The following is an 18,605-nucleotide window of genomic DNA, read 5'->3' as shown; positions in this document are numbered from 1 at the left end:
GGGCTGACTGCTGTTCAGGAAGCAAGGCAGTCCACGTCCCCAGGCCTGGCGTGCTTTCTGCTCAGTGTGCATGCTGCCTGTGGTTATGACAGGGATGCTGGCGCTTGGACCACCAACCCAGGTGCCCGAGAAGCCCCCTACCTAATGGTGGCGGGTATACATGTCTAGGTTCCAGGGGAGGCCTGTGGGGGGCGGCAGGCTCAGCCGGCCCCTGCCATCTCTGGACACCTGCAGGGGTCAGTGCCTGGCTCCTGCTCAGCCTAAGGGAATGGGAGGCGCTGTCTGGAGGGTAGAGCTGAAAACAGCCCTTCGTCCTCCATCTCTCCCCAGATATGGAGCCCTAAACTCTACCCCAGCAGAGGACAGCTCTGCCCTGGGGAGGTGGGGTGGGGCGGGGTGGGGAAACACTCTGGGGACAGGTTTAAGTCCCAGGTGAGAGCTGCCAGCTGCACTGGCCCCACCCTCAGTCTCACACCCTCCTTGGAAGGGCCCAGCAGCCCCAGGCAGACAGTCACCTGACGCCTCAGAGCTTGGGAGCCAGAGAGGCGGATGCTACTACTTTTACGGGGGCTGCTTCCCTCTTTCCGGGATAGCTTTGAAAGATGGGTGCCTGGGCTGCTCCAGGGGGTCACACCCACTGCCAGTGCACTCAGCTTGCCAGTGACATCAGTGTGAGGCTCAGAAAGCTCTGGCTTGCTTGCCGTGGGTAGGACTGCGGCCGCTGCTAAGAGGGGTCAGGTGAGGGGGGAGAAGGGGAAGGGCCAGTTATTGCTCGCTCAGGGCGTCCCAGACAGATGGGCGCCCCCCAGGTTCCAAGGGGAACCGTTGGCAGTTGGGCGGGTGGCAGTGGGCAGAGGCCTGCGGAAGGTCCAGCCCTTAACAATCCTTCCACCTGGGGTGTGAAGTCATCTGCAGGTGGCGGTGAAGGTGCATGGGTACCCAGCCAACAAACCCTCCACCCCCCAGGTTCTCACAAATCTGGAAAGCAGCTGCCACCTCACTTAGTCCAGGGAGCTAAAATCCTCAATGGTGCTTTCAGATCATGGACAAAAAAGCAGGTAAGAAAGTGCTGGTGCGGCCGCGTGGAAAGGGGAGAGAGGTAGGGGCATACCGGGGCGCATCCTTCCACAGGGGAGTGTCCTTGGAGGGGAGAAGCACCTGCAGGGTGAGGGGTACTGACTCGGGGAGCCCTGCACCCCGGCTGAGCTGAGGGGTGAGAGGGTGGGATTCAGTGAGAGGAAGACCACGGTGGGGAAGGGCAGCCTGGAGGTGGGGACCATGGAGGCGTAGGCAGGTGTTGGACGTGGCAGCACCCACGTCTGGACGCCGGATGCCCACACGCCCTTCCCCAAGCAGAAAAGCTCCTGCGCTCTGCGACAGGACCGGTCCCTTCCGCACTCGTGTCCCAGAGCTGCGTGGCCTCAGCCCCGCGGCCCGTGGCCGTGCTGCCCGGCGTGCCCCGCGGCTCCCGGTAGACAGTGGCATCCCGCCAGCCCCATGCAGAAGCTGGTCTCCTAATGACACCTGGCAAGCTGCTCCGACCTCTGCACCGGCCTGGATAGTGGTACAGAGAGCAGAGTGGTCTGGGCAGCTGCAGGTGCCCTCTCGGGCAGCGTCCCCAACCTGGGGGTCTCTTTCCCAGGTCGGGCTGTGCCAGGGCATGGGACACCTTGGGCAGGATGCCCAGAGGGAGCACCTGTTGGCTCCCTTTTTCTCACTTGGCAGATGGGTGGGGTGTCCGGTGCCCTCCCAGACTGCTCTTGGTGGCGGCCACATCCCCCTCTGACTCCAAACCCCAAGTTGTGCGGGGTGTCCCTCCCCCCACCTGGCCACGTGGTCAGGCTAAGCAGCCTTGTGCCTGGTGCAAAGACACTGCTGGCATCTGCTCCTGCCTGGGTGGTGGCTGGGCAGACCGCCTGCTCGGTGGCCGCTCTCCATGTGGAGCGGGGCCATGGCGGTTCCCTCCCATTAGGGCAGCATCTGGCCACGCGGGTAACTCTTCAGGTCTCACCGCTGCTCTGAGTCGGCCCCGCCGTTTAGCCCATGGGCCTGCAGGGCAGGGGTGTGCGCCAGGAAGCACAGGCAGCTTGCTCGGGCCCCTGTTGCGGGGAGGGGGTGCAGCTGGAGGCACTGGCACATTGGCACCTGGACTGGTGACTGGTGCTTGGCCAGCGCTGTGTGACTGACCCATGTGGCTGCCCTACAGGCTTTGGCAGAGCATGAGGATGAGCTTCCAGAGCACTTCAAACCCTCGCAGCTCATCAAAGACCTGGCCAAAGAGATCCGGCTCAGTGAGGTAGGGCTGGCCCCAGGAGGAGGGCTGTCTTCCCCGGCTCTCCTTAAAGTGGCCTGCCAGGTCATGGCTGGCACAGTGCTGCTCTCCTTCCCTGGGGCATGTTCCTGGCGTGGGTGGGCTGGGACTCCTTGCTCTGCAGATGGCCTGTGATGTCCTGGGGAGAGCCCAGGGAGGGAAAGATGGGCTTGCTTCTCTGATGCCCTGGGGGTCCCGGGGGCACAGTCCAGCTCCTGAGACCCTGTGTATGTGAGCCTGACAGCCCCCACCCTCTCTGTGCCTTGATGGGACAGAAGTCCCCATCAGGGAAGGGACAGGGCAGTGGTGACGGTGTGGCGGAATGTCGCACAGCTGCGTGGGACGGGTGTGAACCACATGGTGGGGCACATGGCTGCCCCCCTGCTTGACCAGTGTCCCCTATGGCGGGGCTGTGAGCCCCTCCTGGCAGGAGGTGGTGGCCATCTCTCTCTCCTCCCCAGAATGCCTCCAAGGCTGTGCGACCTGAAGTGACGGCGGCTGTTTCCTCGGATGAGGTCTGTTTTGGGGACCGAGAGAAGGAGGAGCCCCCGTCTCCCATTGAGGCCAGCCCTCCTCGGTCTTTCCTGGAGAAAGTGTCCAAAAAAAAGACTCCAAAAACAGTGAAGATGCCCAAACCGTCCAAAGTCCCCAAGCCCCCGAAGCCCCCAAAACCCCCAAAGCCCCCCAAATCACTGAAGCTCAAGGACGGGGGCAAGAAGAAAGGGAAGAAGAACAGGGGGTCAGCCTCTCCCACTATCCCCAACCTGGACCTGCTGGAGGCCCACACCAAGGAGGCGTTGACCAAGATCGAGCCGCCCAAGAAGGGCAAGGTGCGTGGCCTGCCCATGGTCCAGGCACCGTAGGCGCCTCCTGGGGCCACACCTGTGGGAACAGGCTATGCCACCATGTCCTGCGCTGAAGACCCAGCGTGGGCAGCATGGTGGCACCTGGGGAGAGGTGCTCTGATGCCTTGGTGGGCAGGCAGCATCGAGGGGGCCACGAGGGGCGGGTGTGGGGATGAGCTGGGTGAGTCTTCCTTGGTGTCAAGCATTGAGACCTGAGTGCAGGCAGGGCGCCTGGTCAGGGCAGCAAGGAGGCAGGAGAGGTAGTGGACACCTGCGCCCTTGTGGCTAGGGAGAGAGGTGGACCGGCCCTGAGACCAGGGAGTGGCATGTGTGGGGCTCACGAAGCGCAAGTGCCTGAGACTGGACCTCACTGGGCGGGATTTCCTGCTAGTGGGCAGCAATTACCCACCTCCTGGGAGGTTGGCACGCACCAGGGCCAGCGCTGCAGGGCTGCAGTGGGCATACTGATTTTCTTTTTTAAGGCAAAGAGCAATGAATGAATGAGCAGGCGGTGGATGGGTGGGGGTGTAGGTGGGTAGATGGATATTTGTATGAAGGGTGGGCATGTGGATGGATGTGTGGGTCGGGAGCAAGCAGATGGCTGGGTGAGGCAGTTAGTGAATAGGTGAACGCGTGGCTGGGTGGGAAGCTGAATGGGTTGCATAAGTAGATGATGGGGTGGTGGGTGCATGGGTGGTGGGTGCATGGGTGGTGGGTGAGGGAGGCTCTGAGTCCGCCAGCAGGCGGCAGGGGCTCTGTGCTGTGGCTTTTGGCTGTGTGCTGTAGCCTGAGCGCGCTCCATTGCCTTCCTGGCTCGGGCCACTGGGTCATGGCTGTTATTTTCTAGGCCACTAAGAGTGTCCTCAGTGCTCCCAACAAGGAGGTGGTCAGTCCCCAGAATGATGTGGAGAGGCTGGAAATCCGAGAGCAAACTAAGAGCAAGTCAGAGGCGAAGTGGAAGTATAAGGTGAGGCGTGTCCCCACGTGCCATGTGCCTGTGTGCATGAGCAGGTGAAGGGTCTGCCAGGGAGCTGTGTGGGTGAGAAGCTGGTGTGTGCACGGTGGATGGGCTCAGAGGTGTGAGCAGAGGTGTGCACTGAGTGTGCGTGCACGCAGGTCATACAGGGAGGTGTCCCCAGGCGGCAGCGCTGTGAAGGCTTGCTGTGCTCCGGGCACCTTTGCGGGGCCACCTCCATGGCATAGGTTCAGGCACATCTGGCCTGGCAGCGAGTGTTGTCCTCAGCCCATAAACATGGCTCCCCAGTGGCCCTGCCCTAGCTGGAGCGCTCCCTCTCTGGGTGCCAGCTGGCATCCGAGGGCAGGTCCTGCAGGCCTGGCGGCTCGGGTCCCGGGTGCAGCCCACACCAGCCTGCAGGTGGTGGACATGTTTCTGAGATGTGCAGAGGGAGAAGACTGGCCCAGGCTGGCCCTCCTGCCACTGACTGACCATCTGTGTGTGGCTAGCATCATCCCGGGTTTGTTTTTCAGAACAGTAAACCAGACTCCCTGCTGAAGATGGAGGAGGAGCAGAAGCTGGAGAAATCTCCTCTGTCGGGGAACAAGGACTCCAAATTCTCTTTTTCCTTCTCCAACAAGAAACTCCTGGGGTATGTGAGTGCACATGGCAGGATGGGGTGGGGGGAGAAGGGGTGCATCGCTCCATCTCTTCTGAGAGTGTGGGCCCATGATGCGTGCACCGACACAGTGCATTTCCCACCCAAATATCACCCCCACACCCCCTGTACACACATCCTGCACACACACGCACTCCCTGCGAGCTCCCCAGTGAGGCCTCCTTCCCAAACTGGCAGCATCACCAGGCACACCCCTCTGGGGCCCACACTGCGGAGGCCCCTCCCTGCCTCCTAAGCTGACGGCTCAGCTCAGGTGCGTAGGTGACTATGGTGGATCCCCACCGGTGAGGGGCAGGTGGGCAGAGGCTGGAGGTGGAGCCTGCAGTGCTTGTCAGAGGAGAGGGAAGATGTTAGCCAGGTGGCTGCTTGGGTGGAGGTCAGCATGGCTGGCTGAGCAGATGGGGGTCAGGGTCCTGTCATGGTGGTCAGTGGTTGGGGGGGGGGAGAGGCTGGTGCGAACCTGTACTCTAGCCTAGTGCAAGCCCACCTCAGTCTGTGACAGGGCTGTGGGGGACAGAGTCATGGAGCTCGAGGGTTCCCTGAGGTCCTTAGGTATGTTGGAAGCTGTCTCATCTGGGAGTCAGGGTGCTTCCTGGGGGAGCCAGTACTGAACTGAGAGGTGGGGGGTTTGCAGCGGGCGTGTGCTGGCCACCCTATTCCACTGGGAAGCAATTCTGGTCCAGCAGGTCCCCCTTGCTGGGTCTAAGCCAGGGTAGATGCCCCAGTCCGGAAGCAGATACGTCCCTGTGGGAATGGGCCCATTTTCTTCCCTGAGCCTCATCTTTGAGAGGCAAGGAGAAGGCCATATCCAGGAGTGGGGGACCGACAGTAGGCCGTTACCCCCGGAGCTCGGGTGCTGTGCCCAGGCCACTCAGTGAGCAAGTGGAGGGGCCAGGGTCTGTTCTACAGCCAGGTGCCCACTTCAGGAACATCCCCCTGGCTTACTGGCAGTTCAGCTCTAGGTCCTGGGGGCATGTAAACAGACGAACCCTATGCTGTGGAGAGTTTAGGGAACGCAGGGAAGTTCCATGGCATTCTCTAAGCTGCGGGGGTATGTGTGTGTGAGATGTGTATACCTGTGTGTTGTTACATACCTGTACCCACATCTGTAGGTTCCTGGTGCCAGGTGCTCCCTGCCTATGTCCTTGTCTCTTGTGGGGACTGGAACCATGTCTGTTGGGGTTACAGATGCTCTCGCCTACTGTCCCAATCCTGAGTGAGCATGGTCCCCTGAGCCCAAGGAGCTGAGGTGTCAAGCCTCACCCCAGGAGGGAGATGAGGGCATGAAAGTCTTTAGATCGTTGTAGCTACACCATGGCCCTGAATTTATTTCTCAAAGAGCTGTGTAGCAAACTCACTGGCTCTTTCTCTGTTGACACACTCTCAGGTTTTGCAGACTCCAAGCAGGCTGGACATGCTGGTCCAGTATTCAGGGAGGTCAAGGGCACATAGCCAGGTGGCCAGGGAGAGACTAGACACACCCCAGGGCCAGCACTACCCCGACAGGGTCACAACAGCAGGAGTGGGCCGTAGGGCTGAGGTGCCCAGCCAGCCCCTGCTCCCGGAGACCCCCTGAGGACAGGGGTGGCTGAGCCCCTTCAGGCCCTATTTGGGGAGGGGGCCGCACAAGCAGCCACACGGCTGCCCGCTGACCACTCATGTCTGCCACCCTAGCTCCAAGGCTCTCAAGCCGCAGCCAAGCCCAGGGGTGTTTGGGCCCTTGCAGAACTCCAAGGAAGACAAGCCCCGGCCTGTGCGGGACGAGTATGAGTACGTGTCAGACGACGGGGAGCTTAAGATCGATGAGTTTCCCATCAGGAGGAAGAAGAATGCCCCCAAGAGGGACTTGTCCTGTGAGTCAGGGCACTGGGTGGGGGCGGTGTGGGGTGGGCATCTGTCCCTGAAGTCTCCCCGCTTGTGACAGGGTTGGGAGTGGACCCCTCCCAGTCCTACGACGGGCCTTCTGCTCTCCTACAGTCCTGCTGGACAAGAAGGAACTGCTGCCCACACCTGCCACCAAGCCAAAGCTGGACTCGGCGCTCTACAAGGTGAGCCCCCAGGAGGGGTCCTGGCAGTCACCTGTAGCCTCAGGAGCCTAGGGTGCCTCTGCAGAGCCACCTGAGGGCTGAGCGGGAGCCCTCCAGCTGCAGGCTTCGCCTCTTCCCCACCTCGAGACTCCTGTGTCTGTTCCCAGTTGGGGCTGGCGAGGCAGGTTCCTGTGCAAGCAGCGCAGGATGTGCTGGCCACCGGCCCTTTGCAGGCAGGCTCCTAGGCCCCACAGCACAGCTGGACACCCTCGTGGTGCTGTGCAGCGTGTCTGGCGTCTGGCCAGCAGCCCCGTAGTCCTGCCCGCCCCCCCCAGCTCTTCTTTGACCCGGCCCCAGCAGAGCGACGACTCTTCTGACGAGGGCTCACTGCACATCGACACGGACACCAAGCCCAGCCGCAACGCCAAAGTGAAGAAGGACGGCGGGAGCTCCGCCGCGGGAATCCTGGACCTGCTGCAGGCCAGCGAGGAGGTGGGCGCGCTGGAGTATAACCCCAACAGGTAGGCCTGGCTGTCCACTCACTCTGGGTAGCAGGTGCTCACACAGTGGGGGAGCCTTTAGGGCTCCCAGTGGGCTTTGTGTAGGTACAATTTGTATGTAGGGGATTCAGAGGGAGGGGTGCCAAGGGTGCAGAGACGCTTGTCCCCCCAGTCAGGCAGCCATAGCAGGACCCTGCCTGGTGGAGGTGGCACCAGACAGGCAGGCAGCTAAGGGGGTTGCTGTATGAGCTCACTGGTCGGTTCCTAGAGCCCTAAGACACAGAGTTCTGAGGACGGACGCTCCTCTTGTGGTGGTTCTTGGACCCCTGGGCAGGAAGGGGCTGAGGAACCATTACACATCTGGGCTGTACAGGGAGGAAGCAGCTGGGCCAGGGTCTTGGTATCTGTCATGGCTGTTCCATGCAGGGACATCCAGAAGTCTCTGTTTCCTCACTTCGCCCTGACATACATTTAAGATTAAACCCTAGGCCTGGGCCCAACATCTGAATGAAAGTTGGCTGACTTTCAGATGTGCGTATAAAACCCAACTATGGGATCAGACAACAGTCCAAGAGGATACAGTCTTGGTCCCTGCAAGCTCAGAGTCTATGCCCTACAGTTTCACCATAGGTTATATTAATAGAGGCAACACACGTAGCTCAGGGGAGGTGATGGTCCTGATCCAACATGAATCCTTATACCCACATATAGGACCATGTGGCCTGACCAGAGGGTAGAAACCACAGCACTGAGACGAGTTGATAATTGGGTCAGACTCCACTCACTGCTTGAGGGTGGGATGCAGATGCTGTCCTGCCTGGAGGCCTGGGATTCTGGGCAGTCAGTTAGGTGCCCAGAACATGTATCTACTCAGCACAGTCCAGGCAGCCCTCGCTGCGCAGGCCTGTCTGGTCCGACTGATCCAAGAGAAATGGATTAATCCCTTCTGGGCTTTGCTTTTGATGAAGGACTGGGGCTGGTTTCTCTCATGATGGTCTCAGTTAAATTCTCTCAATCTGGGTTAAATTTTATCTCTTTGTGTACTGCAATCATTTTTTCCCATATGGAATTTCCACAAAGGCCACCGATAGATAACTAAGGGGTTGGGCCTGTCCCTACCTTGGAACCTCCCACTTGGATCTGCAGAGGGCTCCCCTCCTAAACCTTGGGGAGCTGTAGATTCCTGCTGTACAGATGGGGACTTTGGGGCTTGAAGGGCTTAGCCCATCCACTTGGAGTGAAGCAGCAGGACCAGGATTCCCAGCAGCCTGGTTCTGGAAGCCCAGGCGGAACCCTGAAGGCTGGCCATGCCATGCCATCTGTGGGCCAGGCTTGCAAGGTGCCAGTGGGTCCTCAAGTCCACCTGCGCCCTCTCCCTTTGACATTGTGCTTCCAGCACGGAGGGCCCAGGCCTGCGGGAGCTTTTGGAGGCAGGTCAGGGCCCGACTGGAAAGGGCTCTCGCCGGGTAGCTTGTATCTTCTTCCCCAAATTACCTTTTTGTGCGATGTCACATTCATTGGTGGCCCAGGGAGCCTTCTCTCCTGGGAGTGAAATGTGACTGCAGACGTCCACAGTGCTTCAGGGCAGATTTCCCCCTGGGAATATTTGGTTTCTGTAGGCATGTAAACCCAGCCCCTCACGCAGAGATGCCCAGTGGCCTTTGCAGTGGCAGGGCCGTAGGAGGGGGTCACCCAGCGGTGTGTCCCCTCTTCCTGGAGGCTGCTGGCCCCATGCCTACCTTGCGGGAGGCCCAAGGCTCAGGCTCTAGAGGCACCTGGGATCTAAAGCCCCTGAGAAGTGCATCAAAACGGCTCTGCGGGACAAGGGCCCAGTGGACTGGGCACAAGCGCCACCCAGGCCGCGCAGGCCTCACGTGCCCGCACACGTGCCTGCCGCGGGCGGTTCCTCTCCCGTCTCCCATTTGCAACATCGGTCAGTTTTTGATGGTCCATTTGCTCTGTTTTAAGTATTTGCTGTTTGGAAAGAAGCAGCTGAAGAAAATGGAGGAAAATATGTTAATTTCTCGTGGATGGTTTGCTTGGTGTTTACCTCAGGGTGGGGGGGCGGGGGCAGCGAGGGTTTTGGTATGATAATTGGAGGATTAAGGTATTATTTTCCATGTGGACTCGGTAGATTGCTCCTTGATTCCTGGCCCCTCGTGGACAGATGGGCGGCCTGGAAGGGCATGTGACCCCTCCCAGTTGGGTTGCAGCCAAGCTAGACTGGGGCCTTCAGGTCTGGGTGGCACAGGCCGGTACCAGCACTGGCTCCCAGGGTCCTGTGGGTGTCCTCACTCCTACCCTTTGACCTCACAGAGGAGCCTGCAGTCTGTTGAGACCTGCGTCTGGGCAGGGGCCGAGGCCTTCAGGTCCGGGTTGACCAGGCCTGGGCAGGGTTCAGGGGAGCCCGTGCCAAGGGCTGGGGCATCTGCCGCCTCCTGCACTCAGATAGGGTGCAGGTGCCTGCTCAGCTTCGGTGATGGAAGCCCAGCAATGGGGACACCATGGCCTGTGCCCCAGCTGGGCCCGGCAGCCCTTGGCCTTTGTGAGACGGTGGGGTCTGTGGCTGGGGTGAGGGCGCCAGGGCAAGCAGAGGGCTGGCAGGAGGGACTCCATGCTCTCCAGGACGGCTTAAGAGTAGTTGAGTTTTCTCTTGTCTGTAGCTTTGGAACCACAGTCTTTTTGGTTCCAGGGAAATTGCCATCCAGTTGCATGTTGGCAGACTGGGGAGTGGTACTCATGGAGAGCTGCCTAGAGAGGTGCCCGCTTCTCTCCTCTCTGCTTAGGCAGAGTCTCTGGCCTGGGGCCCACAGGGCCCCTCCAAGCTTTTGTTCAAGCTTATCCCTAGGTCCATGGACAAACTTCTAGCTATGCTCCCTGTGAACCCTCCCTTCAAGCCTGGAGAGCCCTTGACTCCTCCCCATGTCAGTGGGCTTACTGAAATGGGCCGTAGCCACTAGAAGATAGAGGTGGGAGTGAGACATGGAGGAAAATGAGGGATCAGTTGGGGTATATAGAGAAGTTGGCACAGATCCTCAAGGGCTTTTGGGTACTGCTTGGGCCCGTAGCAGGGTGTTCAAGACCTGTTGGCCATGGACAGGTCTCCCTGCTGCCCCCAGTCTGGGATAGTGAGGGGAGGGCTAGGTGGGGCCACAGCTTGGTATAAGCTCAGGGCTAGGGCCTGCTTCACCCTATGCCAGCTCCTGGCCCTACCTCCCTGGGGCCCAGAAAGAGGAGGGTCAGCTAGGGAGCCCCCTCATTATCCCCAAAGGCTGAAGTAGGGCTGTGCTGTACTGTATGGGTCAGGCTTTGGGCCAGAGGGCAGCCACAAAGGCCAGGGCCAGAAATAACTGCTGAAGGGAGATGTTGCATGCCTTGTGAGAGATGCAGGGGTCTGTGAGGGCAGACCTTCCCTCAGCTGCATGTGGGCATCCATACCCAGCCAGTCCAGAATCTCTGGGCATGGTCTGGGCATTGGCATTTTAAGCCGCAGGTGTTTAGGCAGCTTGGAGGGTCTTGGCTGTAGGAGGTTATGGGCTGGGTGGGACCACTGGGAGGATGGGGAGCATTGAATGGGCAGGACCCCATAATGAGGCTGGGCAGAACCCCATGTGGGTCCTGGAGAATAGAAGGGGAGTGAGAGGGATTGAGAGGGACTAAGCTCATACTGAGCCAAGGTGTGGCCATGGTGCCAGGAGGTGTAGGCGTAGAGCAGGTATAGGCAGAGTGTAGATTTGGGTGTAGGTGTGGGTGAAGGTGTAGATTTGGGTATAGGTTTGGGAGCAGGTTTGGGTACAGGCATCATTTCAGTGGGAGGGAGAGGTCCCTAATGTCAGTATGCCAGCTTGGGCTGGGGCACCCTGCCAGGTTTAGAGGAAGGGGCTGGGACCAAAGGCAGGCTCTGCAGTGGGAGACAAGACAGGCCCAAGGGAGCAAGACCCAGCTGGAGTGGAGTGAGTGAGCTCCTGCGTGTTGGCTTTATGGTGCAAGGCCAGCATGCGGCCAGAGACTGGAGCTGGGGCTTCTCAGTCTGCCACCCACTCCCACTGTCCCCCTCCCTGTCTCCTGTCCATGCCCCTCTCTGCCAAGACCTTCAGCCCTCCCTAGAAGGGTGGGGGTAGCATGTGCTAGCCAGTTCCACAGGGAAATCACTGGCCTAACCCCACCATCTCTGGCCACTGGGCAAAGGTGGTACATGCCTCGGTGGGCCTCGGTTGTGGGCCGTGGAGGGTGCCGTGGACTGAGGGCGGCTTGGGGCGTGTGCCATGAGCCACAAGCCGTGGACTGAGTGCCTGTCTCTGCCCCCAGCCAGCCCCCGGCCTCCCCCAGCACACAGGAAGCCATTCAGGGAATGCTGTCTATGGCCAACCTGCAGGCCTCAGACTCCTGCCTGCAGACCTCGTGGGGCGCTGGCCAGGCCAAGGGCAGCTCACTGGTAGCCCACAGCGCCCGGAAGAATGGGGGTGGTGGCAAGAGCGCGGGCAAGCGGCTGCTGAAGAGGACCGCCAGGAACAGCGTGGGCCTGGACGACTACGAGGAGGAGCAGGACCACCTGGATGCCTGCTTCAAGGACTCGGACTACGGTGAGGCCGTGGGGGGCGCCCGCAGGCCGTGTCCAGGCCCCTTCTGAGATGTGGCTCACAGGCCCTAACAGCCCCTAGGACACACAGCCCTGTGCTGGTCTCGCTGTTGGGCATGTGAGGTGTGCGCCACCCTCAAAATTGTGGCCCCGAAAGCAGACCCCACACCGACACTGTGGTGTCGGGGATGGCTACCCCGCTGCTGGCTACCAGGATGCACTGGACTACTGCCTCAAGCCCCTGAGCCTGGTGCTGTGGGGTGGCCACACTAGCACAGCCTTCCGGCCCATCTCCCGCCCCTCTGAGGCCCGCAGCATGCCGCCCGGATGCAGCGTGGTCCTTCGACCCTCACAGTTGCGCTGGGGGGCTCCAGCTGTGAACAGGGAGGTCCCTGTGGATTGAGCAGCTGATGCCATGGCAGCACTGGGGTCGGGGGCGTCTATCCCAGCTGCTGGCCCCTGCCTGTGGCCTCACCACTTCACACCTAGCCACATGAGACCTTGTCCACGGTCTGTCTCTGCTGCTGGAGAAGCAGAGCCCGAGGTGCTCCATGAGTTGGGAGCTGGGCTGTGGCCTCCACCAGGGCCTCTGGGGACCTGCTCTGCTCTGTGGGAGTGGACTTGACTCCCATGGGAGTCCCTGGTGGTGCAGGGCCTGCTGCTATCTGACAGATGACAGTGGAGCAGACTCCCATTTGGGGGCCTCCCTTGGGGTTTAGGGTGGATCCTAGGGGTTCAGGGGCCATAGGCTCTGGTAGGGGGGACACTCAAGAGTCACAGTTTGGGGGCTGCTGTGTTGGGCTTCCTTCTCCAGTGACTCACTGGGGCAGGTTGGGGCCTTCAGAAACTCCCTGTGCCGTGGGCGTCAGACAGATGAGATTGCTCGGGCACCACTGAGGCTCGGGCCTCTTGTGTGGCAGCTCCTGCCCCTCTCTGCACCTCAGAGGAGCCTTGGCAGGACAGTTTCTAGGTAGGGCCCAGAAATGCCTGTGCAGGGCCAGACTCTGACTGAGGACAGGTGGGGGGACCCAGCAATCCGCAGCACACAAGTGGCTCAACCCTCTCCCTTGGACTCTCTAGTGTACCCCTCCCTGGAGTCAGACGAGGACAGCCCCGTCTTCAAGTCCCGGTCCAAGAAGAGGAAAGGCTCGGATGATGCCCCCTACAGCCCAACAGGTAGTGCTGGCCCTGTGCGCCCTGGCCTGGAGAGCGGCACCCTCTGGCCTCCCAGGCGGCGGGCCGGCTCTGTGCGGTCACCCGCCTATGGGCTGTCATGAGCACCCGCTCCCCTCTGGAACCCAGAGCCGTCGCTCGTGTGCAGCTCCCAGAGCCCCACAGCCCCACCTAGCTCATGTCCCCTGCTCGGGAAGGGTCCCTGGACATGGCCCTCGGAAGCAGGCGCTTTCTCACTTGTTTCTGTGTTCGCTTGTTTGATGTTCTACTTGTCTTACATTGTTGTCCAGTTTTGTGCAGAACCTGGCGTCTCCCTCAGGTGTAACCCCCAGTCTCCCACCACAGCACCTGTGCACCCCCACCAGGCCCCTTGTGTTCTCCCCAACCCTGGCGTGATCCCTTTTCCTCCCCTGCCCTGCATTAGGCCTGAGATCTAGTTTGTAGCAGGAACTTTCCATCAAGTGCCCCCTGCCCTGCACTTGATGGGGTGTGAGAGGCCCCTCTGCTGGGGCTCAAGGCGGCCTCTCCAGGTGGACTGTGTCCCCCAGACTCTGATAGACTGAGGCGGGGCTGGGAGTTGGGGCGGCGGCGGGTGCAGCACTGCTGAGGCAGGCTCGCTTTTCTCCTGCAGCGAGGGTGGGTCCATCGGTGCCCAGGCAGGACCGGCCGGTGCGCGAGGGCACCAGAGTAGCCTCCATCGAGACCGGGCTGGCGGCCGCGGCAGCCAAGCTGTCCCAGCAGGTGAGCAGGGGCAACACTGGGCTAGGGCCCCCCTGGGCTCTGCTTCCCAGCAGTCTCTGTCCCTACCCTGGGCCAGCACTTAGGCTGGGGGCTGTCACAGGCTTGGGGACATGTGGGTATCACCACCCCTCTTACTCCTGCTCCCCAAAACCCTGCAAGTGGGGTTGGTCTCTGACCAACAGAAGCCTTCTTGCTGAGCTGGCATGGGACGGGGGAGGGTTCCCTGTCCCCTGTGACCATGCCATCCGTTTGTCCCAGAGCAGGGGACAGGTGTCCCATCACTATAGCCATGTCCTACCCGTCCTCTTGAGCACCGCCAGCAATTCCCAGGCACAGTTATTCAGAAAGAAGGGTCCCAGGTGCCACTTGGATCAATCTGGACTCCATCTTTGCACCCAAGGGAGTTGACAGGACCAAAGTGGGTATCCTAGAACCCAGAGTCCCACAGCAGCTTGGAATGGGTGATGGGGGGCAGTAGTAGCTGACTGTAGCCTGAGCGGGGCCCATCACTGCTGTGAGTGCTGGTGTCACATCCGATGTCCCAGTGGTCAGGACAGACCCCCCCAAAACAGGAACGTGGGGCCTCCAGCCCAGTGGGGGGCTTGGGCATGGTCTCCTCTGATACCAAGGGGGTCTAGCACCTGAGGTCCAGCCCACCCTGAGTAGTAACCCACCTGCTTGCTTTGTTCAAAGGAGGAGCAGAAAAGCAGGAAGAAAAAGAATGCCAAAAGGAAGCTGGTTCCCAACACTGTCTCCCCCTCAGCCTCTGCCAGCACCACCCCAGCCGGCACCACCTCTGCCGGCACCACCCCAGCCGGTACCACCTCGTCCTCTACCACCCCGGCCTCCACCACCCCAGCCTCTACCAGCACGGCCAGCAGCCAGGCCTCCCAGGAGGGCAGCTCGCCGGAGCCCCCACCGGAGTCACACAGCAGCAGCCTAGCCGACCACGAGTACACAGCGGCCGGCGCCTTCGCCGGGGCCCAGGGCGGCCGCACCTCCCAACCCATGGCCCCCGGGGTCTTCCTCACACAGAGACGGCCCTCTGCGTCGTCCCCCAACAACACCGCTGCCAAAGGTACTGTGCCCGCCCGCCCCGAGTGACCCTAGGCTTGCACGCTGTCCTGGATACAAGCAGGCACCTGGCCCTCTTGGCGTCAGCTGCTCTGTGAGACGCACACTGTCAGTGCGGGAAAGGGAGACCCAGAGCTAGGGTGAGCCTCCAGGGGTCTGCTCGCCCTGCTTTCGGCTTGCAGACCTCCAGGGCCTCAGCTCTGGGCCCTGCTTAGAGTCAGGGTTATGTCATCAGTTTGCCGAGGGCACTTAGGAGGGGGCCAGGGAGGCGCCAGCTCCTCTGTGAACCGGAATGGGTGACTGGCCAGCCCCCCCGGTCTGTTGCCGGCCCCCCCAGGCACCAGCTGTCTGCAGCCTGGCTGTGGAGCCCAGCAGCTGGCACTGGGGAGTGTGGCTGCAGGTGAGCCTGCTGCCGGGCCGGGGCGGGGCTGCCTGTGCCAGATGGTGGCCCTGCCCCTCGCACCCCGCCCCCACTCCGCCTGGCCGCCCCTGGCTCTTCCAGGAGCATTCCGTGAGTTAGAGGGGTGCAGGGGCATTGAAGGCCCATTTCCCGGGAGGACCCCAGCCCCATCCCCGTTTCTGCTCTCTCACTCACCTTCCTCCTTGTGTCCTTTCCCCGCTCCCAGGAAAACGTACAAAAAAGGGCATGGCCACCGCCAAGCAGAGGCTTGGGAAAATTTTGAAAATTCATCGCAACGGAAAACTGCTCCTTTAAAGTCTGGAAAGCCAGGATCCTTCTGCTCCGCTCAGGACCCCCGGAGCCCCGCTAAAACATCAGCCCCCAGGAGGGTGGCCTCGCGGCCTCGCTGCCTCGCCCCAGGGAGGGCCTGGCCTCCTCCCGGCCACCCCTACACGAGCATCTGTTGCTTCAGCTGGCAGAGCTCGCCCACACGGACGTCCTTTCTCAAGTTGCTTAGAGTGACCAGTTCCCAAAAAGCGGCCCTGCCCTTTTGAGGACCAGTCCAGTTCCAGGCCCGCCCCCAGGCGCCCCTGAGCGTGGCTGTGATTGCAGGGCTTCCGCAGCTCTCCTGGAGCAGGAGCCTTCGAGGAAGGTGTGAGCCAGAGCTCACCAGGCCCAGAGTCAGAGCTGGCCACAGGCTGGTAGCCTCCAGAGGCTTAAAAAAAGGCAAAGAACACTAGAGAGGAAGAGGAGGAGAAAGCAGGGTGTTGGTGAGCCCCCTTCTCTTCCCGAGTGATTCTCAGACAAGTCCAGAGAGTATTCGGCCCGGCCAGAGAGGGGCCCCGCGCTCCCTGGCTGGCGGTGGCGGGCCGGGTGGCCGTGTCGTGCCCTGAATGCCCTAGGCATTTTGGGGGCGGGCAGCAGGGTCAGTGTGTTAGTGGTTGGGGGGACTCTCGTAGGGTCCCTGGGAAGGGCTCGGGCCCAGCCATGATGTGGGGCCCCGGGGGCCCAGGCTAAGCCACATGGGTGGGTCCCTTCCAGCCCAACAGCCGCACTCCCGAGAGGCACTGCTCAGAGAGGCACCTGCCCTGGACCTGGCGGGGCCCCCTGCTGAGGACACAGGCCGGGCCCTCTGCTCACCTGTGGCGCTTGGCGTCGAGTGCTAGCAGGTCCTGGACCGTGTGTCCGCCCATCTACACAGAGGGCTGGGTTTGTTTCTCAGGCAATCCTGTATTTTAATTTTAGATGTATTTCCTGAAGCATATTTTTCATAGAATGTAGCGTGTAAATAGCTTTTTAAATAACTTCTTTTTTATAAGAGTAAGAGTATCTTTAGGAATTTCTTTCTATAGAGTCCTTCATTAACATTTATACGAGTTTTTTGCCGAGTATGATGAACAGTTGGGTTTCTGATGCTTTTCCTTTTCCTTCTTTCTTTTTATTATTATGATTATTATTATTATTATTTGTTCTTTTAGGAACTAAGGTATTGCCTGAAAAACAAGTAATGTCTGTGCAGCCTTATGTCTGTCTTTACAGAAGCAAACAGTAAAATCGATCTCTTTCAGACACGTTTTGAAGACAAATCTTCAACTTGAATACCAGCTATTGTTTCCTTCCTGTATGACGAGGGTGGGGGATACAGTTATTTTATTAGCACCTTGTGAAGTGTTTCTGTGTTTTGTGATGCTGTAATTTATTAATGTTTGTAGCTTTTTATATTTGTACATTTCTTATGAGCTTTGTTTATATACCCATCCCTGGGTGTTCTGTCCACAAGGGGACGCAGCTTTGCGTAGCCTTACCTACCCACCCGTCCTGTGGGGGGGTCGCAGCCCCTGGCCCGAGGCTGAGGGGCAAGCCTCCCAGCTGGATGACCCTGACCCGGTGTCTGGAAGGTTCCTTTCCCTGTCCTTGAACATTTATACAATCTAACCCGGGCATCAAGCTGTGCTCTCTCTCTCTCTCTCTTTTATTTTTTTAATTTTATTATTATTATTTTGGCAACATGTACATTTCTAACAAAGTTTATCGTGGCTATTAAAGTGTTTTATTTCCAATTCATATTACTCTTGTATCGAGTCCATGAGGTCTAAGGTGACTTAGATCAAAGTTTTAAAAGAGTAAAAATATTTCAGGTTTTGTACAGAACCATGTCTGTGTCATTTCTGCCTCCTTTGCCACCATCCGTCCTGGTTGTGAGGGGCCTGGATGTCGGGGAGGGGAGGTTCCAGACCCCCAGCCCAGGCCTGACTGGCAGTGTGCCCCTTGGCAAGCCCTCAGAGTGCCCACAGGACCTACATGCTGCCCTCCACCCCAAACCACAGCACCTGAGCAGGAAAGACTCTCCTAAAAGGCAACCTTCTACCGGTCCCAGTCCCACGCTCCCTCTGCAGCCTCTAGAACCTTCTTAAGGTCTACAGGTGTGTAGTTTAAGTCTTGTGAATGTGAGGTCAGCACCCAGGAGCAGTCAGGAATGTATATACGATTTCTGAGTGAATCCAATGATATCCACAGCAAGCCAATACAAATGACACCAGCCCTGTGTCCCCCCCCACTGCCCCGCCTCCCCAGTAACAGTATGGGGCTTGGTGAGGATGCAGGATGGTGGCGACTTTAGAGACCATCTGGAAGAATGGACACAGCATAAGGAGGGCCTGGGCCCATGTTGGGCATGTCAGATACTACTGGGCCTGGCAGCTATATGGCCAGCGTGAATGGCCTTTGCATATGTTCAGGCTGGGCACTCACCCTTTGGAAGATTCTCTGTCCCCCACCCAAATAGCCAGATTCTGCTCTGAACATCTCCCCTGGTCCACCCACGGGGTCCCCATGTCCTCACACCATAGTCTCTGGGAGACTGTACTCTGTGCAGTCCCTCCAACCTCTACCCCACCCCCCACCCCAGGAAAGCTCAGGCCAGCTGGGCCTTCAGATTGAGCCATCTGTCCCTGGGTCCATTCAACACAGTGTGACTATCAGAACTGGGTGCCTCCCCAGAAAGTAATCAAGAGTCGGAGAGCCTGGGAGAGCTAGGCCCTTGCTGCTGTGTGCCTGGAGGCGTGTTTCAGGTATTTGTGCACCTGTACTTGGGGCACATCTGTGTGGACCCCAGTCATGTGTCTGTGGGTGTGACTGGCAGGGACCTGCCATGGCCCTTTAGATGGCTTTTTGCCTCTTGGTGCAGTGCATCGGCCTGGAGCCATCTCCACTCACCTGTCAGGTGAATAACTGGAAGCCCAGGCTTTTCTTTGATGACAGGTTCCTCACTCACCAGGCAAGTTGGGGTCAGCTGTGTGTTGCGCTGAGTTCAGTCCCACT

General features: G+C 59.6%; 1 protein-coding gene across 3 annotated transcripts in view; it reads left to right on the top strand.

Annotated features, from left to right (window-relative positions):
* The window catches only part of PHF2 (PHD finger protein 2), a 60,787-nt gene extending 43,362 nt beyond the window's left edge, over positions 1 to 17,425 (top strand). For 2 of the 3 annotated variants that reach the window (XM_012726582.1, XM_012726583.1), the window contains exons 10-22: positions 967 to 1,058; positions 2,207 to 2,296; positions 2,773 to 3,141; positions 4,004 to 4,123; positions 4,645 to 4,763; positions 6,465 to 6,643; positions 6,768 to 6,838; positions 7,175 to 7,338; positions 11,626 to 11,900; positions 12,977 to 13,072; positions 13,701 to 13,810; positions 14,504 to 14,888; positions 15,511 to 17,425. In XM_012726582.1, coding sequence (XP_012582036.1) covers positions 967 to 1,058; positions 2,207 to 2,296; positions 2,773 to 3,141; positions 4,004 to 4,123; positions 4,645 to 4,763; positions 6,465 to 6,643; positions 6,768 to 6,838; positions 7,175 to 7,338; positions 11,626 to 11,900; positions 12,977 to 13,072; positions 13,701 to 13,810; positions 14,504 to 14,888; positions 15,511 to 15,599 — 2,159 coding nt within the window. In that variant the 3' untranslated portion in view covers positions 15,600 to 17,425. The remainder of the gene's footprint in view (positions 1 to 966; positions 1,059 to 2,206; positions 2,297 to 2,772; positions 3,142 to 4,003; positions 4,124 to 4,644; positions 4,764 to 6,464; positions 6,644 to 6,767; positions 6,839 to 7,174; positions 7,339 to 11,625; positions 11,901 to 12,976; positions 13,073 to 13,700; positions 13,811 to 14,503; positions 14,889 to 15,510) is intronic. The other variant, XM_004684496.2, reaches the window with a different exon arrangement.
* Positions 17,426 to 18,605: the final 1,180 nt, after the last annotated feature.

Source organism: Condylura cristata, unplaced genomic scaffold (genome assembly GCF_000260355.1).
Source record: "Condylura cristata isolate star-nosed mole 26May11 unplaced genomic scaffold, ConCri1.0 scaffold00017, whole genome shotgun sequence".
In the NCBI taxonomy this organism is placed as follows: Eukaryota; Metazoa; Chordata; class Mammalia; order Eulipotyphla; family Talpidae; genus Condylura; species Condylura cristata.
Note: the sequence above shows the minus strand (reverse complement) of the source record. Positions and strands in the feature narration are given on the sequence as shown.